The following is a 26,236-nucleotide window of genomic DNA, read 5'->3' on the forward strand; positions in this document are numbered from 1 at the left end:
TAAACATACACAATCAGTGGAGTTCTAAATATCCGCTGAACATCTCAAAATGCCGCACTTAACAAGAGTGAGCATTAGGCTACTTGCAGATTGCATAGGGCAAGGTGGTCTTTACACTTTCTCCATCATTTTACACCCTGCAGCTGGTTGTTACATGCTTGGTAATATACAAGAGTTAATGATATTCCTTTAGCTTAATTTTTTCAATTAAAGAAAGTGTCGTTTTCTTAGGGCCCATTTACTAAACAATTTTGAGATGATTTCATATTTTTTCCAACTTTTTTTTAACTTATAGAACATTTTGGAATGTATGCGAAAAGTTTGTTAAAGTTCCACGAAATTGAGAATTCTTTAAAGCTTTGGTTAAACTTTCCTTGGGACTATCTTTTCACCAGGTTTGATCTGTCGAGTACCATTGAGTACTATGGAAGGCATCAAAGCCAGAAAGGTTTTCGTGGCTTTATGAACTTTTCGGCATGAAAATATAGTGACTTTAGGAATGCAATTCGTACAAACAATTAAAGCATTTTAGTGACATTTTAGGGCTGTGGCACACAGGGAGATTAGTCGCCCGTGACAAATCTCCCTTGTCGCGGGCAACTAATCTCCCCGAAATGCCATCTCCCCGTGTGCCACAGCCCTTAGAACTTCAGAAATTTTCATGGTTACTCCAAATTTTTACCATATTGTGTTTTAAGCCCAGAAAAAAAACGGATCTTAGTAAATGTGTTTCCTTTCTTACTTCTGTATTGTGTGTGGTTTTTTTTTTTTTTTTTTTTAAGATCCTCTTCTTGCCAGTTAGCATAAATGTAATCCCCCTCCCAATAAATCAACCCAAAAATAGATCATTACATTGCTGCTATATTTAGAGGAGTATAATGCATTGTCACATTTTTCTTTTTTCATAAATGTCTTCTTTAATATAGCTTTTATGCATTTTTACTGTCATTTTTACTGTCATTCTTTTTTTTTTTTTTTAAATACATGTTCCCACTTGACAGTATTAGAAAGCACAGATAACATTATAGTTGCTTTGAGCTGACAAATTCAGGGCTGTGGAGTCTGAGTCGATGAGTCAGAGGCAATTTTGGGTACCTGGAGTCGGCAAAAAATGAACCGACTCCGACTCCTACTAAATTTAAATGGGAATAAGAAAAAAAAATAAAGCAAGTTTAAATGTCCCAATTCACAAACAGTCATAATTAATTACTTCTCTGCTATAAGAATAAAGCCCAATGCACGCAGTGCATAAACGAACACGTTGAGTGACCATGAAGCATGCTTTTTATTGACTGTATGAATGTATAAAATACATTAGCATATTAAAAACAGAGGAGTCGGAGTCGGAAGTATCAGAAACTGAGAAGTCGAAGTCAGAGAATTTATCTACCGACTCCACAGCCCTGGACAAATTTACAGATATTGGGGGGAAGTAATATGTTATGCAGAACACTACCTGTACTAATGTTCAACCCCTTGGTGCCTCAGCACTCACCTACTGATTTACCATACATTGGCAGATTACATTGTGAATCCTACCCCATTGGTAAACCCACTGCTTTATATGTATTGTACATGTATATTGGAAGGGATCATCAGGGACACCATACACATACTACATTGGTAGATGTATGGCCAGTGCAACAGACTAAGGGTAATACTTTAGCTTTACACTTTCTATTGTGTCCTTGGAGGCTAAATTTTAAGTATCAGGTTTCATCACTAATCATCTTCTCATAGTAGTGGAATCTGCAGATTGCTGCCAAACTTGTAATACATCGAATTTTAACTTGTGTCTTATAACTTTTTGGGGGTTGGAGATGTTTCTACATAACCTACAAAAGGGGTTATTCTCCTTCCTTGTTTTACCTTTTTTATTTTATTAAAAGGGGTTGTTCACTTTAAAATTAAATTTCAGTTTTATGTAGAGATTGATATTCTAAGTTGATTTGTAATTGATCTTTACTTTTTATTTTGTGTGTTTTGTTTTTTCTTATTTATTTAGCTTTTTGCTTAGCAGCTACTGCTTGCTAGGGTTCAATTTACCCTATCAGCCAGGCAGTGGTTTCAGTGAGAGACTGGAATATCAACAGGAGGGGACCTGAATAGAAAGATAAGGAATAAAAAGTAGCAGTGGCAAAAAAAAATTGTAGCCTCACAGAGCAATAGATTTGTTTTGGCTGCTGGGACTCCCACGTGAAAGCTGGAAAGAGTCAGAGGAAGAAGACAAACTATTCAGAAACTATAAGAAATATAAAACGAAGACCAATTGAAAAGTTGCTAAGAGTTGGCCATTCTTTTACTAAAAGTTAAAGCTTTATTTAATTCTGTGGAGAGTTCAACAAAACCTATACCTTCTTTTCTGAAGTTTTAATATATGTGCTTGATTGTTGGTCTGGTCTTTACTGCAATTTTCTGCCTTTTTAATGGAGCAAATTACCCTTTCAAAAGTTAAACAAATATATATGCAGAATGTTCATTATATAAAGCAAATAACATCATAACCCATGTCACAGACCTAGTGCTTATTTTGAAATGCTAAGAAGGACCCAGAAATCCAGGCATATTAAGCACTGAGATTATTTTTACAGTAATGTCAAGAATTTCATGACTAAATACAGACGTCATTGGGAGAACTCAGCAGGAATTTTTTTTTTTTTTTCTTGACAAAGAAATATGAGCATCATAAAATGTACAATATAATAAAAAGCTTCATTGAATCAGCATTCTGAGAAAACCAGTTTTATCACAGAAGATTTATTTAACGGTGCTTCCAGTCATATCCAATATATTTCAAGTAAAAATTCCCCGTTCAGGTTAATGTCTCTGGGTTTTTAGATGTTTTTCGGAAGGCATGCACTCTCTTTGAGCATATATGTGAAAAAAAGAAAGGAAAGTGTATTCAGAATATGTTAGGCACCCCCAAGTGAGTTTAATCGCTTACCTTTTACCTCCTGCTGGTGCCCCTGTTAGGAGAAAACTGCACCAGTCCGGGGTAGCTGTAGCGAGCATCTCCTCTTCCTTGTTCGCGCATGCGCAGTAGAGTTGAAAGCCGAACTTTGACAAAAAAGTCAGCTCTTTACTCTACTCTACTAGGAAACGCTCGCTGCATTAGCCCGGGGTAAAAGGTAAGCGATTATAGTCACTGGGGGGTGCCTAATATTTTGGTACCCTCAAGTGACTTAGCCTTTCCTTCTCCTTTAAGACCGTGCTAATTTTGATATAAGGTGCACAATGGATATTTAGCATATGCACCCATCAGTTTGTGAGGTTGTATAATAAAGCCTAAAGGTGGCCATACACGTGGCGATCTGACGATGTTTTGTGTGACCATCTGTCGCACGAAACATCGTCAGATGTGCCACACACCATTCAGGGCTGAATCGGCAGGTAAGGAGGTAGAAACAATAGGATTTCTACCTCCTTCTGCCGATTCAGCTCTGAAGGGAGATTTTGATCAGGCGCCTTCTATGGCGCCCGATCAAAATTTTCCAACTGGTCCGATCGGCGAGTCGGCCGATATCAGCAGGTTCCTGCGATATCGGTCGACTCGCCGACATACCATACACGCACCGAATATCGTACGAAACGAGGTTTCGTACGATATTATCGGTGCGTGTATGGCCACCTTTAATGTGACCAAGTCTGTTTGTTCTGTGTATATTGACAAATGATGCATCCTTCAGCACATTGATGCTGTAACTATAAACAAGCATATGCATATAACCCCATAAATGTAACTTTTGTATCTGTCCAACCAGCACTGACAAATTATTTCTTTGTAACAAATGCCCTATTTTATTTAAGGGAAGTTGGCCTTCTGTTATTTTAAAGAGAGTCATGTATCCCTTCCCAAACCAGTGTACTTTGCACATCTTATCTTCTTATGTATGCAAATGAATGTGTGCCCTGTTTCCCCTTGTATGGCTGCCCCATGGCTACAGCAACTGTTTTATTTAGTCATTGCTTTTCTAAAGCTACCAGTGAAATGGTAACCGTACATTTAAATGCATAGAAAAGTTCACGGACCACCAGGTGTGCCAAGTGTTTCCAGCCAGTGGACAGGAGCCAGTGGATCTAATCCACATAAAAAAATCATATATCCACAGCACACAGTTTAAGGGCTAGTTCAAACATGGAAATTACTTTAAAAATACAGATGTCCATCTTCACAAAGCAATACAGGTTCCCCCACACAAAAACTGCTCACATCCTCTCGTCCAGGTGCAACCAGCCCCGGACCCTGCATTCAGGTGAAAAAACTTACGGCCAGGGAGAACCCACTTCCAAACGAGAAAGCATTATGCTTGCCAAACGGTCCTGTTGACCCGGGTGGTCCTGCCCCGAGTCTGTAGCCAGGGGACAAATTTCGTCACAAAACTTCACACATTGGCAGTGCACTCCAGGTCAGCATAAAAAGCCACTCACAAGGTCTCTGAGGAAGTGCGCTGTCACAAAACGCGTGAGACCTCAAGCTGTGATTTTTAGATGTGCAAATAAAGGTGGATTGATTTTAATACTAACTGTTGCGGCTTTTTATGCACCTGGAGTGCACTGCCAATGTGTGAAGTTTTGTGAGGCGCACACCTAAACCTGTGTCTCGCAATATAGACTTGCTCCTTTGTTCACTGTTCACATTGTACCAAATGTGCTCTGTCTGTATATTTTCAATATCAACTTTTCTGCACTTATCTATGTTTGATGATACAGTATCCTGATATCAGTGCTGTTCCCTGTTTTCTATCTATATATTATGAAGTAAAGGTCGCTATACACGGTAAGATCTCATTTGGAGAGGTTTCCAAACGAGTAGTTCTTCTCTCAGTATGCCGACCTAAGGCTAGATGTTGGTTGGATAGGCCTGTTGGATGGTCCCACATGTAGGCAGTAAGCTGCCGAATCGGTCTGAAGGACATGAACCTGCCTGTGTATGGCCACCTTTAGCCTAAATTATATAATATACATATTCTCTCACACTCAATTTTTTGTATTTTAGGGAAATGGAAATGACATTTTTTCAGGTAGGCAAATGTAACCCAAAATTGACATTTGTGTAATGAAAGAAAATCAAATTCTGAAGCTGGCCATACATGAACCATTAATATTGTATGACAATGATTGATATGTGTATAGTGGTCTGATGATCTCAGCCAATATGCATAAAATGTTAATATCAGATGGTTAGGGAATCAGTCGGGTTGCCCTACGTACCATGAAAAATGATTTTCTATAAAGTTAGGGTGAAATTGTTGTGTTGTGGCTCTGGCAACTGACAACAAAGAACTTTGAGCTCATATTTGCCAAGTATTAAGATGACAAATATCACTTCAAAGGTTTTAATATATTGTATTCCAAATAAAAAGCGATTAATGCATCAGTCCAAGCCTTGCCTACTTTTATATGTCTCTATTTTTTACAGAGCTATTGGCTTGGGTGGTGACATGTTTACAATCAAATGTATTTTAGATGTATTTTTATCCTGTAACCAGGATGAAGTGTCGTATAGATCCTTGGGCAGCGTGCATTATTCATTCAAATAGTGGGATTTTCAGCAAGGAGCAGATTATAATGTATCTGCTGATAGATTTATCTTGTATGAACTGTCCCTCTGGCTTTCTGCTTGAACCTATGGCTAGAACTGACTTCAGTTCCCATGGTGACCCTGCAGTTAAGGATCATAGCTCATTTATCTCTGGGAGGGAATTACTGTAAAAGAACGAACCACCACATAAAAGAAATGTCAGCAGACTGCACATGTTTTAATAGGAAAGTGTATTGCCTGGCTAGAATGATACAAATGTTATGTTGTGACCATATGCTGTAGGCAAGACATGTCTGGGCCACTTACACAAATTCTCAACCCAAAATACCACCACTGACGAGGCTTGTTGGATACTGAAATTTGTAATGAAACATTTGCTGGAGGAGTGTAATATCTGCCGTGGGAATGTAGAAACTAAGGAACATTGCCAATACTCATCCAGTCCTCAGGAGCTACACAAAGGTCAGATTTACTGATTTGCCCCTTTTAACTTACATTTTTAAATCCATACTCTAGCAATTGTGATTGTGGCAGGTGTTTTGGCACTGGTTGTTTGAAGAACAGGCACTCACTGAGCAAATCTTCAAGCAGGATTCCTGATTTAAAAGTAACTTTATTGGAGTAACTTTATTTACAGTCACTTAATTATAGTCAGTGTTTTGACACTGACTACCTTTCACTCTTTTCTTCATAATTTGGGGTGTAGCATTGTCTAAAGCATATCTGTACCAATGCTGAAGTGCCTAGATAGGTATGTTTTACAAGAAAAAACTTGAAGGTGGAGTATGCCTGGCATTTAATTCTGCACACCAGGCATGGATGTATTTATCTTAATGTATTTCTCTTAAAGGCCCCTTACTTAGAGAAGATAGCAGAACTGTAAATTAAAATTTGTTAAATGGCTCCATTATGGTTACCAAGATAAAAGGGTGGGGCAATTTGGTTTGGGCAATCATAAAGGAAAATATTAAAATAAGAAAAAGATTGTCAGCTTTTAGGTGCCAAACTTTTTCTTATTTAAGAAAGCCCATTCAGGGCTGAGTTAACGAGATTTCCCCCGGGGGTTTTGGGCGTGGCTGAGAAAAGCAGATCAGCTTCCATATGCCGTTTTGTGTGTGTGCACTAAAACCTATGAAGGTTGGCCTGGAAAACGTGAAAGCGAACGTTTTCCAAGCCAATCCGCTTATTAATGGCTTATTTATGGGTTATATTAACACAGTAAAAACTACAGCAGTATACACAGAACAAATGTGAAAGGGACAGAACAAATGTGAAAGGGACATCATAAAAAAACTAAAAATCTGTATCTTAGATTATTATTTAGTTATTGTAACTCGTTCGTTTGGCCCTGGGGTCCATCAATAGTGCTCATACACGGCTGATAAGCTGCTGAATCGGTCTAAGGGACCAATATCGGCATCTAGAATCGGCCCGTGTATGGACCTTAAGGCTGGATCTTTATTATTATTTTTGCTTAGCTGAATAAGATATTACCTAAACAGAAAGCTATACGTGTCATTCAAACCCGTTGATTTAGTCTAATGGTGGGTCTCTTTGATCCGCCTTAAATACACTTAACACATTTCCTACATTTGGCAGTGGTGTTTAATATAAGGACTTGGTCTTGTGGGACTTGTGGCTCTTTAGGCTGATTGCTAAAATTTATATTGGCCACAAGGAAAAAGTAAATATCTATTGAGCAGGAGGTAAGATAACCCCCAGCTTTAAAATAACTAAGAAGAGCTAAATCTGTAAACCATTAAAAAAAAAAAAAAATAATAATTTAAAGGTTAACTTCTCCTATACTGGCTTACATTCCATATTAGCAAGTCACTGTAATGCCTCTTTTTCCTCTTGCTTCATATCAAATATCAACTGCAATAACATTTAAATTAAATGCTGTGTTTTTGTCAGTCCAATCCTGAAATCATATCACATCATATATAGATAAATACAATAAGAGTATTTCTTCTTTAAATCACCCTTGACAGATGGAGAAGAGTGCAGATTACTTTTTCCCATGGAGATACCTGGCAATCTATAGAACATAAGAAGTTAGATCAGTTGTGCCACTAGTTGGCTACAGAGAAGTATTTAGGTTAGTTATGTAGGTTAATTATTTCCCTCCACCCCATCATATGGAACAAGGCACCTCCCTACTTCAAAGCATAGAAATTGAAGAAGTCACCTCTAACAAACAAAGCCATATTGCTTACAGCAGCTATTATAATTATTCTTTATTGAGCACTGAGATATTCTGCAGTGCTTTACTCATCATTCACATCAGTCCCTGCCCCAGTGGAGTTTTTAAATAGTTGATACACCGTATCATTGTGCTCCCAAAATAAAGTTGGGTGTGCTAGAACTCCCAGCGTAGGCATCTATCAGGTGACTGAAGGGCCTCGGATTAGCCATGCCAGATCCATCGTCTATAGCTAATACAGAAACAACTGCATGTACATTGCTTGACAGATCTCTGCTTTAAATAACTGCTGTGACGCTTCCCACCCAAAATAGCAATTGATATTTCGAAATGAGTAGGCAGCAGCAATGATAAGCTGCCCCGTCAGCGTCTGCTCTGCAAGATCTGATACAAATAAATGTGAATTCCCTACTTACGTTTCCAGCCTGCAACAATGACGTGGGTTTTGACTTGTGTATATATCTTCTCGCTGTGTATTGCTATTTAGATGTTGTGTTACACTCGTCTTCTGCAAATACATCTGTTGTGATGAGTTTGTCTCACAAAAAAGTAGGAATGTGCCCAAGAGCCCTTTGTAATCCTGGGCCCCACTCAACCCTGGATCTGCTGGCACTGGGCTCATGACCTTGCTGCTATTTTACCAGCCTTGCAAATAAAAATGTTACTTGATGGCTAGTATTATTAATAGGGAAGAAAGACATCAGATATTGATAGGATTTTTTTTCAGTAAAGGCAACAACCCCATCCACTGCCCCCAGGGGCTGATTGGTTGGGATAGAAGGGTTGGGGGTGACCAATGGGCTAATATTTGCAACCCCCTTGACGGTCTATAAATGTAGCTAAATTGCAATGAAAAAAATCCTGTTGTTGCAGTTCTGTCTTTGACCAACTAATTAAATAATAAATTACTTTAATTTTCAAATTACACGTTCAGCTAAATTCAGTGCCTTTATCTCTAATTCATAGGGGTGTGTATTAAAATAAAATCTTAAACAGAAGGGCAAATATATATTATAATTTTAACCAGTTTGTTAAAAAAAACATGTAAATAAACTGGGTTTTGTCCCCCTTTGCACCTATATTTCCTTTTGGGACCTGCATCTCATATAGGTGGTATGATTCTGGGTGCCAGGGTTCTGCATGTCTGGCTGTACCTTTGGGCCAAGTTCTTTGGAAAGGAAAGGGACAATGCTGGGAATTTCAGACTGAAAAGGAAGCGCAGTCTAATAACATGAAAATGAAGGGTCAGGGCTTAGGATTCCTCGCCGCACTGGAAATAATGTACGGTGCTGCATTCAGGGGGTGTTAGAGAACTTTTTTGAAAAGCTTTTATTCCAAATCTGTGTAAGTTTTAGTTGTACACGCCTCAAGTGTATTACCTTAGATGTGTCAATTTTGTACACAAAAGATTGCGTGTGTGTCTGTATAAAATACAAGCTATATACATTATAGTTTCAGTGGAGCCGGCAATACAAAATGACCTTATAGGAATGCAGCTTACAAAGGTTTTGCTGTTTTTTATGGTTGGTGAACCAAGACTGTAATTACAGGGAGACTGGATATTTTTATATTAAATATATGACCATGGGTAAGGAGAAGCATACTGCAGGCATTACTCAGGACTTCAAGCTGGATTCTCCATGGGTGACCTTTGTTTATAAGATAAACATATCCTCTTTATAATCACAGTTTATGGGTCACTTTTTTTCATGAGCATGTATTGAAGTATTAGGCCATACCTCACTGGGTTTACAGAACATTCTTTGCATTTTTTTGATGTTTGAGTGGGAGCCGTCACACTTCATGGATCAAATGCTTCAGATCAGAGCCTTGCAAAAGTATTCAGACCCTGTCCCCAATTCTTCTATGTGTTTGAGTGTAGCATCTGCTTCTGAACTACCTGCTATTGTGCCATCCCTTAGTAATGCCCATGATCCTTATTAGAGAATCCCCACATATTGCAACAAGAGGCAGTATTGTCTACTTGTGTGTGTGTGATGATCTGCGGGAGTTTCCCAGATACGACTTGTTAGGCTGCTGTCGCCAGAAGGCATCTGCCTGATAGACTGGCAGACTGAAGCGTTAATAAGCTGGCAGCATAAGTATCTCTCATCAGGGTTTTTCTGTTGTGTCCCATAGCATAACCCCCTCTTCTTTTGTTTTGGCATCGTCTGTCCGTCCTACTGCTTTGTGGGCAGTAATTAGAGAATATGCCAGGCATGGACGAGCAGAGAGGCTCCTAAACGAGTCAAACAGCCTATTATTGAAAGAGTATATGCAAATGTTTTGCCGAGAATACGTGCTAAATCCTTGATTATTTAAATTTATGTTGTGATGTGCCTGCAAATAAATAGACTCAGTGCTTGGGAACTTGCTTAAAGTTAGTGTTAACACTTTTCCTTTACGTTCTGTATACTGCTTCCCTAGTGAAAATATAGCCGGTTATTTTATAGCTTTCTCTTTATTTTCACTTGATTGATTTAAGGATGTTGAGAAAGTGATTTAGCGATTAGTAGATAAGCAGCTTTCCCATCATTCATGTGGGGGTCAAGGGGAATATGATTTAAGTGTAACCCTGTGTTTCCTGGAAGAATGGCAAGTCCATTTGCTTTAAGTATATGATCATTAAGGGGAAAACATAATTAGTGTAATGTTCAAGTAATTATATTCATACAATTATTTATATATATATATATATATATATATATATATTCTCAAATATATATATATATATATATATATATATTCTCAAATATATATATATATATATATTCTCAAATATATAGGCACTTTTTCTTTTTACAAAATGTAATAATTTTTATTGATTTTCCCTTTTCACCGTCCAGGGATTCTAGCTTACTGCATCAAAGTACAGATAACCTGTTCTGATGCCTTTGTTTATTTTCTTCTCTGGTTTTTTTTTTTTTTTTTTGCCTAAGGACAATGGCACCTGAGGCATTTTGGTTGCTGCACTCATCCATCAGAAAAAACCGGCACAAAAAGCCTAAAGTATAGGACCATGTTGTCTGGCACTGTTTTGTTGTGGCTGAAATAAACCAAAGGGCCTCTGACTGTATAAGTAGAGGGATCTAAACTCAAATACATTGATTTATTACTTCTAGGCAGGCTTCAGCTCAGCAGCTCTCTTTGAAGGCCCAGAGAGTCAGTCAGGGCTGTGGCGTTGGTGCATAAATCCTTTGACTGCTACTTCTCAGTTTACCTCAGTGGTACCTCAAAATCCAACTCCTCTGTTTTTAATATACTAAATGTATGGGTCTAAATCTATGACTAAGCCCGTGTTATTGTGACTTTTTATTTTATTTATTAATGAAACTACTAACATTCCTTTAACTTAAAGTTTAAACAAAAGACAAAAACCATACACACTAGTGAAACAACAATGCATTGGGCTTTATTCTTAATAGGACATTTTTGATATTTAGTAGCACATTTTTGATATCGCTGTACAAATAATTGTATTTTTATTCTTTAATATCTGCTATGTTACATATTCATTATCTTCAGTGGCATAAATGAACTAGTGTAATGCCGTGCCCCTCCCCCCCCCCCTTTTTTTTTTATTAATGCTAGATACAGAAGTGCCAGCTGATGATTAGTAAGCCTGGTGGCAAAGAGGGCCATTGTGGCAGGACATCTGTGGCTTCTGTAATAGTCCATCATGTGTTGCATGTTTGTGTGAGAGTAAATGAGCTTTCACACTTTGTCTGAGTACTGGGACTTGCTGCTACTGTCTAGTGCTGCCTAATGATCAGCCAATGATTAGTCACATAACGATCAAAGTCCTTTTCAGAGCAAGACTGGAGCTGAGAGTTTGTCCTACTTCTTGGAATGACAGATGGGCTGGCACAGAACCATGGCTTATTTGCAGTTCCAGGAACAGGGCACTGATTCAGTAACTGACAAAAGGATTATAAGATGGATAAGCAGAGACAGGAGCTGTTTAGGTGAGGCTGGAGACAGAATAGGCTCTAGGCCCCAGGGCTCCAAAGGGGATCCCCTCAAATAAAAATTTTTTATGTTTGGTTTTGTCCAACCCATGCTTTATTTTTGAATGGCAGCCCCCTACATCCTCCTCCTTAAACAGTAATGTTTAATTATGGTATAATTTCATAAAGATGTGTATTTTCCACTTTGATGGACATGGTAAAGTCCAAAGAAATAAGGGAGAGCAAAGCAGTAAATCAGTTTTGAGTTCGTATCATGATTTTACTAACTGTGCATTACGTAAAATAAGGAACTTTGTTGCTCAGCTTTTTGATGGAGATATATTCCTGTGCCATATTTCACTCAACGTTACCCCTTGGTCTCTGTTTTTCTTCCTGAAATCCACGGGTGTCTTGGGTGCTACACTTTAAGCAGCATTTTGACCGTGCAAACCTTCCACATGAGGATTCCTCAGGAATGTATAATTTTGTGTTCCCAAGGGATCCTGGCCTGATTGTGCCAACCTCATCCATGGACATTACATGTAATATTCATATGCCTGGGAAGCAGCTGTGTTTTCACTGCCACAGCCTTCCCCAAGTGGACCTTTTCAGTCAAAAGCTTGATACGTGACCCTAGCTGTAATTTGGGGACTCAAAATAACCCCAAGTTACTATTGGAGGTTTCTTCTTTGCAGCAAGGTATCACATAATTCTTTCCTACTTTACTACTGGAAACAAAAGACTCAAACTTCAAATAAATTCTACCAGAAATCAGCATTAAGCAGCCAAACTTTCAAAGGAATTTGCTGACATTTTCTTGATTTTTTTTTTTATCTACCTACGCCTTCCACTTGCATTACAATACAATACAATAACTGCTTTCCTAACGGTGGGCTATACTTATTCACCGTTATGGAAGGAACAAAGCATTTTTTATTCTTCCAAACTGGTAAACCTCTTTCTTTTTTTTGTTTAAATTGGATGTGAAAGAATTTTAAGATTTTTGATGTATGTCTTTATACATTTTCACTGCTTGTCACTGTAAGGCTGACAGAGGTGGCTTTGATCTGTTTTCCATGTACTTTTTCCAAGTTACTGATCTATGAAATAACATTACTGCTCCTTTACTGCAGCAGGGAGGATTTTACACTTGACAGGACTTTTTTTCTTTTGTAACGGAGTCAGTTCTAATATCTAAGTGGGGGGACAAACTAGAGAAGCCCATGTTGTTTTTGTTTGTGGCTAAGTCATCGGTTCTAGTAAAATATTTCCTCACATGTTTTTCAGCGTGCAGAATGCAGTGGCGGAGCCAGGTTAAAAGCTGAAAGCAGAAATCGGAGAGAGCAGCGAAGCTCGGTTATTGGTCCACCATGGGAAATGCCACTACCAAGTTCCGCAAGGCTTTGATAAATGGGGACGAGAACCTGGCTTACCAAATATATGAGAACAACCCTCAACTGAAAGAGTCTTTGGACCCAAACACATCCTATGGGGAGACCTACCAGCATAACACCCCATTGCACTATGCTTCACGGTTTGGCATGACCCACCTCATAAGGTTAGCTCTTCCTTATTTTATATTCAATGTATCTGGAATATTAGCTGGGGGACACAGCACATGTTTTATAGGGACAATATAGGTTAAGCACTTTATCAGACATTTAAAGGGTCAGCATTTTACCCAAGTATGTAGTAACACTTAAGGCAAAATGCACTACCTATTGGTATTGTAGTCATTTAAAATAAATAGCACCCCTAGCCAATTATGACTGACTAGGAAAATGATGTTGCTGTTACACTTCAGTGCTGTTTGTTTTGAGAATTGTACACACCCATGCATTATACTATAACTGTCCAGCCCCCATGTCTTTTTGAACCCAGTTCCATGATTTAAACTTTGGGAAAACCTGATCTGTTTTAAGATAGAGTTGGGTTTGCAAGTTAGTGAACCCTTTTGAATTTCTAAATCTTTTCTTATATATAACCTTAAATATAAGCTGTTTTTCAAACAAGTCCTAAAATTTAACTACAGAGGAAGCCTGTACCTACAGGGGGAACCAGGAGTATTGACGCCCTGATTAATGAGCAATTTTAATATATCTTGTAGAATAGGTCAACTTACCAATGTTTTGGAGTCCCAGCAGCATCTAATGAAACCACTATCCTAAAACTAAATAATGAGAAGCCAATTAAACAATAAAATCAATGGCATGATAATCTGTTGCGTGTGTAATGTCCTGCCTTATATATACGGAACAGAAATCTAGATCTTCAACTATGCAAGTCTGATCTTGACACAGGTTTGTGGAAGTGTGTCTTGGCTAGAAAATAGGAGTTTTCTGAGGACCCCAGAAAAAGTTATTGATGCTCAGGTTATAAAACTATTGCTAAAGCGTTTGGTCTCCACCAGTCCACTGTCAAGCAGATTGGGTACTAATGGAGGCAATTCAACACCAGTGTACAGAGCAGTGATCGACAAACAAAGATAACTCAAAGAGCAAGGCCTCTAGTACTTTGGAACATCTGAAAGAAACTCAAGGTTCACGATCAGGAGAACACTGAGCAACAATGGTGAGCATGGAAGTTTGCAATATGAAAACCACTACTATCCCAAAACATTGCTTCACCTCTGCAGTTTGTGAGTAAGTCAGAAGGCTCTTTAAAGAATGCATTGTTTTTGGCGAAAGGTAAGCACTACATCTGTGAAACATGGTGGTGGCTCAGTGATATAGTTTGGGCCTGGTTGCTGGTGTGCAGAACTGATCTCCAGTTACTGAAAATGTTTACTTGCCGTTATTGCTGCCTAAAGCTTCACATACTTTTTGCCACTCACAAGTGTGTAAAGGGATCATTTTTCTCTGTAAATAAATAATTTTTTATATTTTTTGACTCATCTGTTCAATTGGGTTCTAGTTGGAGAAATTGTGTAAAAAAACAGGTAACATTTAAGTAAAAAACAGGTAACATTTAAGTTCAAATTCAAAAGGGTTTACACACCACTGTAAATAGTCACTTCCAGTAGTTCTATAATGCAGTTGACAGCTTTCCTAATCATGGGGAACTTGTGCACTACTTTGGAGCCGTACTGCTCAGGGAAAATATCTAGAGACTTTCAGTCACATATTTGCCATTTGATTATGTTTCAATTAAGTTTTATCAGAGCTCGATGAAGGTAAAAGAGAGTTTACTATAAGTCATACTTGTAAAGACGTGTGACCTAAAAACAACTGTGAAAAAATCTTCGTTTGGCCTGTAGACCTTTGATACCATATCTGTTGATGGACTACAACTGTTATTTGCTTTGAAGGCTGCAAGATCTATAATGGCAGAAGCCAGTCAAATCTTCTCTTAACGTTGAAAACCCCTCCATTCAAGAGTCAGCGCTATTATATATGGATTCCTGGCTGATAGCCAGTGCTTCTGGCTGTATATGCTGCTTCTGAATCTTGCTCTACTTTAAGGGTGATGGCACACTGAGAGATTTTTTGCCTGAGGTTAAATCTGGGCTGCTGTAGGCGACAAATCTCCCCAGAATGCTTTCCCACCGGTTGATAAAGTTAATCACTGGTGGCCAAACATTTGCAACACTTAATTTTTTTTCTGCAAGGGGAATCTGTTTCATATATACAGTCAGAACATCCTCTGTTTGGTTATTTTTAGGGCAGTGGCACACGGGGAGATAAATGAGAGAAATCTTTACTACCGCGAGCGACTAATCTCCCCGATATGCCATCCCACCAGCAAATCGCTGGTTTGATGGCATACGCGTCGCTTAGGTTTCCTTGCGAGGCAACTTCGAGCGACTGTAGTGATGTGTATGCTATCCCACCGGTGATTTACATTTTTGCCGGTGGGATGGCATATCAGGGAGATTAGTTGAAGATTTATCGCAGACGACTAATCTCCCCTTGTGCCACTGCCCTTAGGGCTCTGGCACACGGGGAGATTAGCCGCCCGTGACAAATCTCCCTGTTCGCGGGCGACTAATCTCCCCGGATTGCCATCCCACCTGCGAAAATGAAAGTCGCCGGTGGGGTGGCACACGCTGCGCATGCGATTTTGGCAAATTGCCGAAAATGCCTCGCGAGGCCGGTTGGATGGCAATCCGGGGAGATTAGTCTCCCGTGACAAGGGAGATTTGTCACGGGCGACTAATCTCCCCATGTGCCAGAGCCCTTAGGGCTTTATCCTGCAATTTCAGGGCTCTGGCACACAGGGAGATTAGTCGCCCGCAACAAATCCCCCTTGTTGCGGGCGACTAATCTCCCCGATATGACATCCCACCGGCGAACATGTAAATCGCTGGTGGGATGGCATATGCGGTGGCGCGATTTCCGCCATTAGTCTGAATTTTAGTTTTAGATTGTAGCATTTAAACGCACCATCAATATCCAAACGTGAATATATATGACTACCTTTAGACCTGACTGGTTCTGTTTGTTACAGGTGAAACAAATTAAAACTTAGTTTTACTGCGCCAGTGTATTCTCTTCTTAGTTCTGACTGGTACCCATTTAGATAAAAGTGACAGCGTAATTTGCCAACCTGTAGGTTAATATTGTTGCTGCATTGTGGTTCATTGGATTTTACTGTGGGGTGAAAGGTCAACAATTGACTATTTGAAAGGCATGTGGACTCCACAGTTTTTCCACTGTAGCATGGCTAAGCCTAAGCTGGCCATACACGCACCGATAATGATATTCGGTGTGTGTATGGCAAGTGGCCGAGTCGACTGATATCTCAGGAAGCTGCTGATATCGGACGACTCACCGATTGGGCCAGTTAAAAGATTTTGATCGGGTGCCATAGAAGGCGCCTGACCAAAATCTGCCTTCAGCGCTGAATCGGCAGAAGGAGGTAGAAATCCTATTGTTTCTACCTCCTTATCTGCCTGTTTCAGCCCTGAAGGTTAGTGGCGGATCTGACGATCTTTCGTGCGACTGATCAGATCGCCACGTGTGTGGCCTCCTTTAGAGTGGTTCATTACCGAAATACTTGTTTCCTCAGCATGGATTTAAAAGCGTGCTCTTTCATTCCAATTTATTGGCACTATGTTTATAGAGTGTCGGTTTTAATTCCCCTGTTTGCCAGTTTTGGCCATCAGGCTATCAAGGGAATGTTCATTCATTATCCATATGTAACAATATTTAATATTTTGAATGCAGCCACCCAATAGTGGTATTCTGTATTTGAGAATTTTAGCATTTGTTTTCTCTAACCATTCTCGGCTTCTTAACCCATGTTTCATTTTATATCTATTAATATATTATCCCAGTATGTGAGCAACTCATAATGGGGACCTTATTTCACAACCAAAGACCCCTTTGTTCTGGTATCTGTGCCAGAATAATCCTTATCCCATACTAGCAATGCTCAACACCCCCCCCCCCCCCCCCATCATTCTGTCTTAATGCAATGACATTAGACCTTTGAATGGCCAGCATCAATCACAGGGCTCATTAGTTCATTCTGCATTACATTGCAAGCATTTATTTCCTACTCAGATTATTTTGTTGCTTCCTCATTCAATTAAATGGCTTCTGCTGTTCTGAGAACCCAGGTAAAACTCATGTGCTCTGATCCGTAGAATTCATTTAACTCATACATTCTGAGTGTGTGTATATGTATATATATGTGTATATATATACAGTGGTGTGAAAAACTATTTGCCCCCTTCCTGATTTCTTATTCTCTTGCATGTTTGTCACACTTAAATGTTTCTGCTCATCAAAAACCGTTAACTATTAGTCAAAGATAACATAATTGAACACAAAATGCAGTTTTTAAATGAAGGTTTACGTTATTAAGGGAGAAAAAAAACTCCAAATCTACATGGCCCTGTGTGAAAAAGTGATTGCCCCCCCCCTTGTTAAAAAATAACTTAACTGTGGTTTATCACACCTGAGTTCAATTTCTGTAGTCACCCCCAGGCCTGATTACTGCCACACCTGTTTCAATCAAGAAATCACTTAAATAGGAGCTACCTGACACAGAGAAGTAGACCAAAAGCACCTCAAAAGCTAGACATCATGCCAAGATCCAAAGAAATTCAGGAACAAATGAGAACAAAAGTAATTGAGATCTATCAGTCTGGTAAAGGTTATAAAGCCATTTCTAAAGCTTTGGGACTCCAGCGAACCACAGTGAGAGCCATTATCCACAAATGGCAAAAATATGGAACAGTGGTGAACCTTCCCAGGAGTGGCCGGCCGACCAAAATTACCCCAAGAGCGCAGAGACAACTCATCCGAGAGGCCACAAAAGACCCCAGGACAACATCTAAAGAACTGCATGCCTCACTTGCCTCAATTAAGGTCAGTGTTCACGACTCCACCATAAGAAAGAGACTGGGCAAAAACGGCCTGCATGGCAGATTTCCAAGGCGCAAACCACTTTTAAGCAAAAAGAACATTAAGACTCGTCTCAATTTTGCTAAAAAACATCTCAATGATTGCCAAGACTTTTGGGAAAATACCTTGTGGACCGACGAGACAAAAGTTGAACTTTTTGGAAGGTGCGTGTCCCGTTACATCTGGCGTAAAAGTAACACAGCATTTCAGAAAAAGAACATCATACCAACAGTAAAATATGGTGGTGGTAGTGTGATGGTCTGGGGTTGTTTTGCTGCTTCAGGACCTGGAAGGCTTGCTGTGATAGATGGAACCATGAATTCTACTGTCTACCAAAAAATCCTGAAGGAGAATGTCCGGCCATCTGTTCGTCAACTCAAGCTGAAGCGATCTTGGGTGCTGCAGCAGGACAATGACCCAAAACACACCAGCAAATCCACCTCTGAATGGCTGAAGAAAAACAAAATGAAGACTTTGGAGTGGCCTAGTCAAAGTCCTGACCTGAATCCTATTGAGATGTTGTGGCATGACCTTAAAAAGGCGGTTCATGCTAGAAAACCCTCAAATAAAGCTGAATTACAACAATTCTGCAAAGATGAGTGGGCCAAAATTCCTCCAGAGCGCTTTAAAAGACTCGTTGCAAGTTATCGCAAACGCTTGATTGCAGTTATTGCTGCTAAGGGTGGCCCAACCAGTTATTAGGTTCAGGGGGCAATTACTTTTTCACACAGGGCCATGTAGGTTTGGATTTTTTTTCTCCCTAAATAATAAAAACCCTCATTTAAAAACTGCATTTTGTGTTTACTTGTGTTATCTTTGACTAATAGTTAAATGTGTTTGATGATCAGAAACATTTTGTGTGACAAACATGCAAAAGAATAAGAAATCAGGAAGGGGGCAAATAGTTTTTCACACCACCGTATATATACCGGATGCACAGTTCAACCTTGCTGTATTAAGACATAATATGCCTTTAACAGTCATGATTCTGCATTGTAGATGAAAGGGGAAATTGCTTTGGCACAGTCACATAATGACTGTTAGCGGAATAATTCTTCAAAGCTGTCATTATATGACCAAAGTGCAGTCCATTTTAAAGTAAACTGGATTTTCAAGAGGCTCCATAAATGTATCATTATCATTTATTTATAAAGCTTCAATTAGATAATCAGTGCTATAGAGACGTAATACTGATTCAAGTATACAAGTTTAGAGGCTAATTAACCAGGGAACAATGGAAACACAAATTTGTCTGAGAAAAGTGTTTATGACTATACTGAAATTGAGGGATTGGACTCTAACCAGGATTGAGATTAAATAGCTATTATTTAAACATTTACAGTAGTTACTTATTTAGTTAATGTGTGTGGCCAGATGTCCACATGCTGGTCAATATAACATAGTAATTTAGATTAGAAAAAACACGGCCATTCAGCTCAGTCTTTTTTGTTTAAGTGAACACTGCCTTACTGTAAATTGGTTCGCGGGAAGGCAAGAATTGCCATCTGAAGCCTCTGCAATTTGCCGGATAAATTCCTTCCTGACCCAAAGATGGCAATCAGACCAGTCCCTGGATCTCTATGCTAAAGGTTGATTTCTGTAACTCTGTATTTTCTCCCTTGCTAACAAAGCCATTCAACCCAGTCTTGAAGCTACGCTGGATATTAAAAGAAACCGAGATAAATCCTGGCAAAACTCATTCCACCATTATTGCATAATTGCCATGTATATAAAAGACGAAAACAAATCAGAAACATTTTAGTCAAAGAAGGAAAAGCAAAAATTATACAAAAACCTGGTTGCATTGCTGTGCACACCCCTTAATAATAAAGGATGTGGCTGCATCCAGAATCAACCAATCACCTTCTATTTCATCGCAAATTAGTAGTTAGTATTCACCTGACATCGATTAAAGTGGCTCTGAATGAGTTGTGCTCTTCATTCCTTCCTCCCTCTTGGTCTCATACAGGAGTACAAAAAAAAGTATCCAAATCATTAAACATTTCATGGAGCATGGAATGCTCCAAAATTGATGATAACACACAGAGAAAACTGGTCAGGGAGGCCACCAAGAAAATCTGACTTTTACCCCATTCATTCTAGATCCTACCATATTAATTTGTTCCAAAAATTGGTCCAACAGGACATTGAGAAATTAGCAATTAGATGGGATCAAGAGTATGGTGGGTCTATTATTAAGAATCTAACAGGGGGAGAAATTAAGGCACTCAAGTCATTGAGCGCCAATAAGGATATTGTGATCAAAGCTGCAGACAAAGGTGGGTCGGTGGTAATTTTGGATGCTGGTATGTATGAGGCCGAGGTGATGCGTCAGTTATTAGATTTGGACACCTATGTCCCATTGGATAAGGATCCAACGATCCGGTTCCAGAAATCATTGAATGAGCTATTACTAGAAGGGATGTCTATAGGTGTCTTAACTAAGAAAGAATATGAGTCTCTCAACTGTATCTCTCCCACCATACCCATTTTTCATGTTCTCCCGAAGGTCCATAAGTCTCTGCAAGATGTTAAAGGTCGAACCTATAGTGGCCGGCATTGGGTCCTTGAATGAAGGTCTATCTGGCTATGTGGATAAGCTACTAATGCCTTTGGTGCTACAATTGCCAACCTTTTTAAAGGACACCACTATGTGTATCAATAAGCTAGTTGACCTGAAATGGAAGTCAACCTACAGGTGGTTTTCCATGGACGTTACAGCTTTATATTCGTCTATCGATCATGGGGCTGGCTTGCATGCTATCCAATTTTGGCTGGATCAGGAAGGGGGTTTTCCCCCAGAACAGAGGGATTTTATTTTACAATCAGTACATTTCCTTCTATATACCAACTATTTTCTTTTTGATGGGAAGTTCTTTCTCCAGAGACGTGGGGCCGCGATGGGAGCTTCATTTGCCCCCACTTATGCCAACCTATTCATGGGTTGGTGGGAGAGGCTCCACGTCTTTGGGGATCGAAACCCATTCCGCAGCCAGATCATGTGCTTTTATCGCTATATTGATGATTGTATAGGAATATGGGATGGAGATGCATTTTCATTGCTATCCTTCATTGATTATTGTAATAAAGCTGTACAGGGTATTACTTTTACTTATGAAACAGATCTGACAAGGATACCTTTTTTGGATGTGACTTTCTCCATTAAGGATGATGTAGTAACCACTGATCTGTATCGTAAGCCTATAACACGTAACACACTTTTACATGCTGATAGTGGCCACCCTAGGACATGTATAGAGGGCATCCCAGTGGGACAGTTCTTGCGCATTCGCCGAATTTGCTCCACATGGGATGCCTTCCAGGAACAGGCCATGTTGCTATGGGACAGATTTGTCCAGAGGGGCTATAAAACAGTGGTTATTAAAAGGGCTTACGAGAGGGCTGTAGCCACTAACAGATCAGACCTTTTGAATCCCAGTAAAAGAGGTAGGGATCCTAAACGGCATCCCAGAAATAATCTAAGATTTTGCACTACCTATGGACGGGGAGTGTATGACATTCAGAGGAGTGTCAATAAGCATTGGGGTATACTTTTACAGGATCCAGTGCTGCATGATATCCTGGCACATAAGCCCTTTTTCTCCTTTCGGAGAGCCAGGAACATCGCTTCGTGGGTATCCAAAAGTCTATACACCACAAGAGGGAGCGTACAAGGGACTGCATGGTTGTGCAATAAAGGCATGTATAGATGCGGTAGGAATAGGTGTAAGGCCTGCAGTAACATACAAGTGTCCAAAACCTTTACCTGCACTTATACGAGTAAAATATATCATATCCCACAGTATTTTAATTGTCGTTCAAAGGGCATCATATATCTGGCGACATGTGAGTGCGGTGCCCAATACGTGGGGAAGACGATTAGGAGTGCTGGTAAAAGGTTTTTGGAACACCTGTCAGCGATTGACAGATGTGATTTCAAGTCGGCGATAGCCAAACATGTGGTGGAAGAACATGACAAATGTGGTCGGATATTTTTCCAGATCATAGACAAACCTAGGAGTAGTGCTAGGATGGGTGATCTGGATAGAAAGTTATCGGAGAGGGAGGTGTTCTGGATCTACTCCCTTAAAACCACTGAACAATATGGGGGCCTAAATCGGGAATGGGAGGTCTCATGCTACTTCTAATCTCTGGCAGATACCATTACATATACCACTATCATGAGCATGGTAGCTTGATGTTCCATGATGTTTACCACTAATGTACCATGATTAGGGCGAATTGTTTTTGCCCTGAAACAATTAAATTTTGTTTGTTTTGACTTTCTCATTCCACTTTCATCTCTTTTATATGGCTAAGGTGCTTGGTGTGGGCTGTGGGTATAGCCTTCGCTGGGTGAGGCCTGGTTAAAGAGATTTTTTGTATTTATAAAGTATTTATTATATATTTTTTTGTACTTTTTGTACTATTTGCCAAGAGGCCTCCAGCAACATTAAAGGAGCTGCAGGATTTCTTGGCAAATACTGGTTGTTCCCTACTTGTGACAACAATCAGTCATATTCTTCATATGTCTGGGTTGTTGGTAGGGTAGCAAGACTTTTCTCCCAAAGAACATCCAAGCCCAGCTTAATTTTGCAAAAAGTTATACCCAGTCTCCCACAACCATGTGAAACAATGTATTTGGTTCTGGTGAGACCAAGGTTAAACTATTTGGCTATTTTTCCCAAAAGGTATATTTGGTGCAAAAATAACCCAGCACATCATCACAAGGCGATACCCACAGTTAAGCATGGCGGAGGCAGCATCATGCTTTGGGGCTGCTTTTCATCAGCTGGAACTGGTCAAGGTGGATAGAATCATGAATAGCTCCAAGTACCAGTATATTTTGTCACAAAACCTTCAAGCATCTGCTAGGAAACTGAAGATGAAGAGGAGATTTCAATATGACAAGGACCAAAAGCAGACATCTAAATCAACAAAGCAATGGCTTCACCAAGAGAGGATCAATGTTCTGGAATGGCCCGGCCAGAGACCACTGTAAAGGGGAAGAATAACCCCCATGCTCAGATTACTAATCACGCCCCCAATCTAGCAGCCAGTGAAGAGATGGCACTGCTGGCTCCCATAGAAACTCAGCTCTTGCTGTCTGCTTGAATTTTTTTCTCCCAACCAACTTTCCTGAGCTCATCTCAAACAAAGCACAACCTTTATCAGAGACAGTTGTGCCTGTGTGAGCCTGTATTCTTGATGAAATGTATGCTGAATAAGGGTCTGTGTCAGTGTATGCAGATTTAAATGTATCTGATTATGTATCAAAGGAAAAATGTCCACCAGGTGAAAGCTGCTATTTGCTTTAGGAAAATGTGATGGTGCTAGAAAACAGGGGGGATATATGCAGTACAAATTATGCCAATTCGGGTGGGGGAGATGTGCCCAACTGATATACATTGTAGGCAAATGTAGGCTTTACATGTCCTTTAAAGGACATGTAAACCCCAGACACACAAATGTAATCAGTGAACAGCCTCTTTGAAAATTTTCAGTACCTGCCACACTGGTTGTTCAGAGATTAATAGTAAGGCTGCAACATCCCCTTAATCACTTAGATTTCCTTCTCCTCCTGTAACCCACTCAGCCCCCTCCCTCAGGAATTTTCTTTGGCCGTTGACTCGTGGGCAAGCTCCGATTCCAAAACACACCCCAGTCTAGCAGCCAGTAAAGAGATGGCATTGCCGGTTTCCATAGAAACTCAACTCTAGCTGTCTGCTTTATTTTTTTCTCCTAACCTCCTCTCCTGAGCTCAGCTCAAACAAAGCAGATCTTTTATCAGAGACAGTTGTGCCTGTGTGAGCCTGTATTCTTGATGAAATGTATGCTGAATAAGGGTCTGCGTGTGTGTATGCTGTTTGCAGATATTAATGTATCTGATTATGTATCAGAGGAAAAATGTCCACCAGGTGAAAGCTGCTATTTGCTTTAGGAAAATGTGATGGTGCTAGAAACAGAGTGCCAGTTTGTCAAGATCCTATTCCAGGGATGCCACCAGGGCCGCCATCAGGAGGGGGACAGTCGTCCCGAGCCCGGCCGTTTTTAACTTTAAAGGGGGCCCGGCCGTTCTACAGTTGTCTTAGCTTGGGCCCCCTTTAATCATGTCCGGGCCCTATCACTGCTGGGTCCTCAGCTATGTCCTGGTGCTCTCCGCTCCATCTGCGCTTATATAAGGTTGCGCCCCGTGCGTAGTGACGTCACACGTATGGGGCGCAACCTTATATAAGCGCAGATGGAGCGGGGAGCACCCAGGACATAGCGGAGGACGGCACCGAAGTCTGAGCCTGCAGGGGAGCCGACACAGGGGAAAGGAACTGGAGGAAGCTTGGGGGGCCCTGGAGGATGCTGGGGGGAGCTGAAGGATGCTTCGGGGGGGCCCTAGGGAAACAGGAGGATGCTGGGGGGGGGAACTGGATGATGCTTGGGAGAGAGCTGGAGGAAGCTACTAGGGAACTGGAGGATGTTTGGGGGGAGCTGGAGGAAGCAGGAGGATGCTGGGGGTGCCTGAAGGAAGCAGGAGGACACTGGGGGGAGTTGGAGGATGCTTGGGGGGACCTGTGGGAAGCAGGAGGATGCTGTGAGAGCTGAAGGATGCTTCGGGGGGGAACTGGATGATGCTTGGGAGGGAGCTGGAGGAAGCTGGGTGGGGAACTGGAGGATGTTTGGGGGGGAGCTGGAGGAAGTAGGAGGATGCTTGAGGGCACCTGAAGGAAGCAGGAGGACACTAGGGGGAGCTGGAGGATGCTTGGGGGGGACCTGTGGGAAGCAGGAGGATGCTGGGGGGAGCTGAAGGATGCTTCAGGGGGCCCTAGGGGAAGCAGGAGGATGCTGGGTGGGGAACTGGATGATGCTTGGGAGGGAGCTGGAGGAAGCTGGGTGGGGAACTGGAGGATGTTTGGGGGGGAGCTGGAGGAAGCAGGAGGATGCTGGGGGGCACCTGAAGGAAGCAGGAGGACACTAGGGGGAGCTGGAGGATGCTTCGGGGGACCTGTGGGAAGCAGGAGGATGCTTGGGGGAGCTGAAGGATGCTTGGGGGGTGCCCGGGGGAAGCAGGAGGAAACTGGGGGTGAGCTGGAGGATGCTTGGGGGGAGCAGGAGGATGCTGGGGGAGCCAGAGGATGCTTGGGGGGCCCGGGAGGAAGCAGGAGGATGCTGGGGGGAGCCGGAGGATACTGGGGGGGGGCTGAATGATGCGGGAGGAAGCAGCGGGGAGTGGGCCATAGTATTTTGGGGGAGGACCACCAATGTTTTAGGAGGCCCTAGGCAGGCTAGTAATGTTTTATGGGGCACCTGCTCTGGCAAAATGTAACCCCTGGCCACAAATGTTTTAGGGGGGCCCTGGCTACTAATGTCTGTGTGTCCTTTGTATTGATGGGAGGGGTCACTGGGGGAGGGGCCATTGGGGGCGTGGGAGGAGGGGGGGCCCAGAAAATTTTGCTGTGAGGGGCCCCGTGATTTCTGATGGCAGCCCTGGATGGTATCAAATGTACTTTCAAGAACAGCATTGTTAAAACAATAAAGGAGTCTGTATTAGGCTCAAAAAGATTGTTCACATTTAAAAAAAATACAAACATTTATTATGATGTAGATATTGAGAGACAATTGGTCAGTTTTTATTTTTTTGTAGTTTTTTAATTATTTATCTTTTTTTAGCTGCTCCTGAGTATGTAGGGAGATTTCTTGTTGCCAGGGTCAAAATTACCTTTGCAATCAGGCAGTGGTTTAAATGAAAGATAAATAGCATAGGGTCTAAATAGAAAAATAACTATATCATTGTGGCGTGTCAGAGAAACCATATTTTTGGCTGCTGGGGTCAATGACCAACATTTTAATTCTGTCTGACTATATTTAACTCAAAGATGAACTGCACTGTTACACATTCCTACAGAAGTTAGCGTTCTTGCTGGAAGAATAGAAGAAAGAAAGGAAGCAGCGTTCTGAAAATCCAAATACGTGATGTACAGACCAAGCAGCCTTAACTGAAGCTTCTGTGGAAAGCTGCCACACCCTTATTGCCATTATATGCTCTATCTGTATGCTCTGTCTGGTAGGAAATACATTTTATCAAACTTAATAATTTCTTTATAAAGGCACATGTATTATTCAAATGTTTTCTATATTTCTCAAGTCAGAATTTATGTTCATGATTAGTATTAAAGGGGAACTCCACCCCAAACCCTTTAAT

General features: G+C 40.8%; 1 protein-coding gene across 1 annotated transcript in view; it reads left to right on the forward strand.

Moving 5' to 3' along the window:
* Window positions 1–26,236, forward strand: part of ankib1 (ankyrin repeat and IBR domain containing 1) — a 118,024-nt gene that overhangs the window by 24,481 nt on the left and 67,307 nt on the right. Inside the window, exon 2 of the mRNA XM_012965614.3 lies at window positions 12,980–13,250. Within this exon, the coding sequence (XP_012821068.1) occupies window positions 13,063–13,250 (188 nt within the window). The 5' untranslated portion in view covers window positions 12,980–13,062. The remainder of the gene's footprint in view (window positions 1–12,979; window positions 13,251–26,236) is intronic.

This window comes from Xenopus tropicalis, chromosome 6 (assembly GCF_000004195.4).
Source record: "Xenopus tropicalis strain Nigerian chromosome 6, UCB_Xtro_10.0, whole genome shotgun sequence".
NCBI lineage: Eukaryota > Metazoa > Chordata > Amphibia > Anura > Pipidae > Xenopus > Xenopus tropicalis.